The following is a 4,396-nucleotide window of genomic DNA, read 5'->3' as shown; positions in this document are numbered from 1 at the left end:
ACACAAGTACAGAGATAAGTCCTTTGTCTGATGCAATAAGGAGGTCATTAGTGATTTTCACAAGTGCTGTCTCTGTACTATAATAACTCTAAATCCTGACTGAAAATCCTAAAATACGCTGTTGTTATGCAGAAAGTCACATAGCTGTTTGGCAACTGCTTTCTCAATCTTAGAATCTTAGAGAGATCCTCTCTACTGTCTTACTACTTGCTTGCTCTGGGGGCAGTTACTAGAATTGTTGGGTCTTTGGCTTTTAGCTATGGACTACACTGGAATAAAAAACTGTATGTAAGATCAGAGAGCCTAGTAGCATTACTCTGAGATTCTGCTACAGAGTTTCATGTCATCCCCCCACTACTTCCTTCTACTGTCAACTGTGGCATCCATAGCAAACCTAATAATAAATGTAGCCACAAACAGCTATTAAGGGCGAAGCACAACTGTATTTGTGGAATGTTGGTGGTGATGATGATGATGATGATAATAGGATAACAGTAACAGGTCACACTGTACTTGTAGTTTGTTGTTGTTGACGATAGGGAATTGTATGTCTTTCTTGACAATAATTTATCTATTGTAAGCTATACTGTAATCTGTTGTGTATTTATGTGCATTTTATACATGTATCTATGTTTTTATGCTTTATGACTGTTGCAACACAAATTGCCCTCTGGGACAAATAATACATTGATTGATTGAAGCAGATTGACCTCACTGAGCATTTGAAAACTTTACGTACATATGAATTGCCACATTGTTGGTAAGTAGGACTTGGCCACCTGGGATTCAAACACTGGACCTTTGTATCCCCAAAGAAGATGTCTTACTGATTGCACCATGTTGGAGGCATGGCTCTCAACACAAACCTATCAAATGTTCACATGTTTTTGGGCTGTGGGGGGCCTTTATTAGCGTTTATACTTTAATATTGTAATATTTTGTGCTGGCCACAAAAAACAATTATTATTTTTGAGAATTCACAGCAGCCAGATGGCATATTTATTTACTATCACCAATATGTTACTTAACACAGTCCCACAGGTAATGTTGTTGTGGGTATTGGTAACAAATTATAATTTTGCCCTTTTACATTGAAGCACACATGAGATGTATTTCTACACGGAGACACGTGCAGACACACTCACGCAGACTTGTGTACCTCTTTGCTGTGGTCTGGAGTCTGCAGACAGCCGATTCATGTCTGTTACGATGACTTTCTGGGGGAAGGCAGGTGAGCAGGGCCGAACAGGACTATATGGTGGAGCAGCAGTTGTGATGAGAGAGGGGCAGGGAGAGGGACATGGCGAGGAAAAGGGTGATGGATGAGGGGATGGCATGGGAGATGTTGCTTTGGACGAGGGCACAGACTTTGACAAGTATGAGGACTTCTCATAGGAGCTCGATCTGCTAGCGAGCTTGACAGATGTGTCTAGCTTAGCAGAGCTGGAGGAGTCCTGGCGGTGCAGGAAGCCTGGGCAGGTATGGTGGTGAAGGTGATGAGCAAAGTTGGGGTTGTGGTGTTCAGAGTCAGAGAGTTGAAATGAACTCTGGCAGGTGTGATGGAGTGCATTGAGAGAAGTGTGGTGGCTGGCACCAGCGCAGGTGTGGTGGGCAGAGGCTGCTGGGGAGTGGTGGGTAGTGGGGAGGGATTTAAGCGACTTGTGGAGGCAATCCTGAAGCAGCCGAGTGGGTCCTGTGAAGAGCAGGCTGGATCCAGGCTGCGTGCGCCGGGCTGAAGGCTTCCAACTGAGCTCTTTCTCCCTGGACGGCCTGATTTGAGCTTTGAGAGAGACAGGCCTGCAGAATGAAGGAGATTCACCTGAAGCCTGCATTCCGTTCTGTCAATGAAAAGAAGGCAACGGTATTCATTGAATCCCACATGAAAACTTGACCTCCTGAATTATTCAGCCCTGAGGTATGTCATTAGTTCTAGCTTCAGGACCCATCATTGCACCTTATACAGCATGGAAGGATGGCCATCATTCACTTCACGAATGTTACAACACTGGTACATTTTAGTCTAGAAGATCATCTTAGGCAAATTTCCTACTTACCTAAGCCAAAAGTGTATATTTTTGCAAAAGTCATATACATAGTCATAATCTTAGGTCCCACAAACAATTAGAGTTTATCAGTACAGATGCTGGCAAAAACAACCCTGTTCTACTACGGTCTCTGTTGCTGGAATGATCTGCAAGGGAAGCTCAAACAATATTTTAAACTTATAATAATGGAAGTGGTCACATCTAGCTGCAGATGCTTCAATTAACTAATACATGACTAAATGTTTGTTGCCTCATTTATGCACTGTATTATGTAATATATTTGTTTTGTTGTACCTACAGTTGCTGTTGTGATCTAATGTTGTTGTTGCGTTTTGTGTTGGATGATGCAATGGTACCCTGTCTTGGCTAGGTCTCACTTGTAAAACAGGTTTTAATCCCCATGTGACCTTCTATATAAATGAAGGTTATCTATACAATTGCCATGAAAGCAGAGCACATCTATGTTTCAAAGAAATTATTATCCTCAGGCAAGTTTCAGATTTGAGCCCAAGTACAGTATAATTAACAAGCCAACATTTTGTTGTTGTGGGATGAAATGAACATAACCGCTTCAATAGAACTCCTAGTGGGGCTTCTAGTCTTGTTATGTTAATCTAGCATGTCCTCTAGAAATATGGAAACACTGATGTGTAATGCATTATATTTAGATTTTTAAACCAAATAAAATGCCTAAGGTATTGGGTGTTCAAAATGGACAAACATGGAACCCCATTTGCAGACAAAGTTATGTGCATTTGCTTCTTCTTTATGACAGATGAAACAAAGACTGACACATACCAGTGCAATTTTATGTAAGGCATTAGTGTTTTCCTCCGGGTCTTTTTGGATCCAGTCACCATCAGAGCCGTCAGTCTAAAAGAAACAGAAAGAAAAATTGTAGTACAGCAGGGCTAAATATGCAATAACAACTTAATATGGTTTACTGTAACCTACTTAATGCAGATGGCAGGTGGATGGGATTTACCCCCCAGGGCAAATAATGAGTGCAAGAAAGTTTAGACAGCTAGAAAAAAGTTTTGAGAAACATTTTTTTCTGTAACAGCTAAATCATTTGGGGGCATGTGAGCCTGAAGGCTCTATCATTTCATTCAGAGCATTAGATTCCAGCCCAAGGAGTCCTTTAAGGGGGTCCACATGGTCCTCCAGCAATATGAGAAATATTATAATTTCACAATTTCATTCATATGTTATGGGAGTGTTATGAAAATTACTATAATAAGAAGAAGGTGTCAGGAAATAAAAGAGACAATCTTTCAGCCGGGGAGGCTACGGCTACACTATGATAATGATTATTTATGGTTCATACAATACTGTGATCTATACAAACAAACATTTGAATGTTATGATTTCTGGGTGTCAGATGCATAAATGCATTAATATTCTGTACACAATCTAGATAATGGATAATCATGATTGTCAAGGTAGCTCACCACTCACTTGGTGGACTGTGTACCAAGGCTGCCCTATCATGTTTTGTTGTCATTTGAATGTACAACGTGTGTAAAGAGCTGAGGTTGATCTAGTAAACGATCAATCCCTGCATCCATAGCATTTGCATGCATTTAAAAGAAATTGATAACTCCCACTTGGTTTGTTAGGTTTCATGAGAGGAAAACTACCCAGAAGACATGACAGAGGAGCGCTGGTAAATGTCCAGGGTAATCTCTATACAGGACTCAAACTGTTATAAACTCCGAATCAAATGAAAACCTTGTTTACATTTTGAATATGTGTGCATAACAGAAGGTTGTCATAAACATCTGATTTTACATTGGCAATGTTTCACTAATGTTTAAAAGCTGTGTAAATGTTTAAGTCAAGTGTGTCAAGTGTGTCATCACAGGCAATTACACATAAATATGGTGTGCGGCAAACACCATTACCAGAAAGCTTTTAATAGCACCACAAAACAACTATGCATGACATGTCAAATGCACCAAAAGCACCTGTGGGCACAAAGATTGGTCAGTGAGCAGGTCAAAATCATAATGCAGAGGGAAATAATCCACACTTTGTTCAAGATAAAACCAAACAGTGTTGTAAGGTTAAGTTGCAGTGTTCAGTCATTCAGGGACCAGCCTGCCGGAGGCCGTGGATCAGAAGCAGACTGTACCCTGACACAATGAGGTCTCTGTGGATTGATGTGGGCCGCAGTGAAACATTAATACTACATAGTCGCTGACCTGCCACAAAAAGGAGCTGCTCTGTGTCAAAGACTGATGCCAGGAGTCTGAGACTGAGGGAGATTGAAAAAAATGGTGTGTGCAGTGGCACACACACACACACGCATGCGCACACACACACACACACACACATACACACACACACAC

At 41.1% G+C, this 4,396-nt stretch overlaps 1 protein-coding gene across 1 annotated transcript in view; it reads right to left on the bottom strand.

Annotated features, from left to right (window-relative positions):
• Window positions 1-4,396, bottom strand: part of LOC116686935 (whirlin) — a gene marked incomplete at its 3' end in the record, with an annotated part of 136,364 nt that overhangs the window by 6,148 nt on the left and 125,820 nt on the right. Inside the window, 2 exon segments of the mRNA XM_032511953.1 lie at window positions 1,160-1,838; window positions 2,844-2,918. Coding sequence (XP_032367844.1) covers window positions 1,160-1,838; window positions 2,844-2,918 — 754 coding nt within the window.

This window comes from Etheostoma spectabile, unplaced genomic scaffold (assembly GCF_008692095.1).
Source record: "Etheostoma spectabile isolate EspeVRDwgs_2016 unplaced genomic scaffold, UIUC_Espe_1.0 scaffold559, whole genome shotgun sequence".
Taxonomy (NCBI): domain Eukaryota; kingdom Metazoa; phylum Chordata; class Actinopteri; order Perciformes; family Percidae; genus Etheostoma; species Etheostoma spectabile.
The sequence above is the reverse complement of the archived record's forward strand: the minus strand, read 5'-3'. Positions and strand labels throughout refer to the sequence as shown.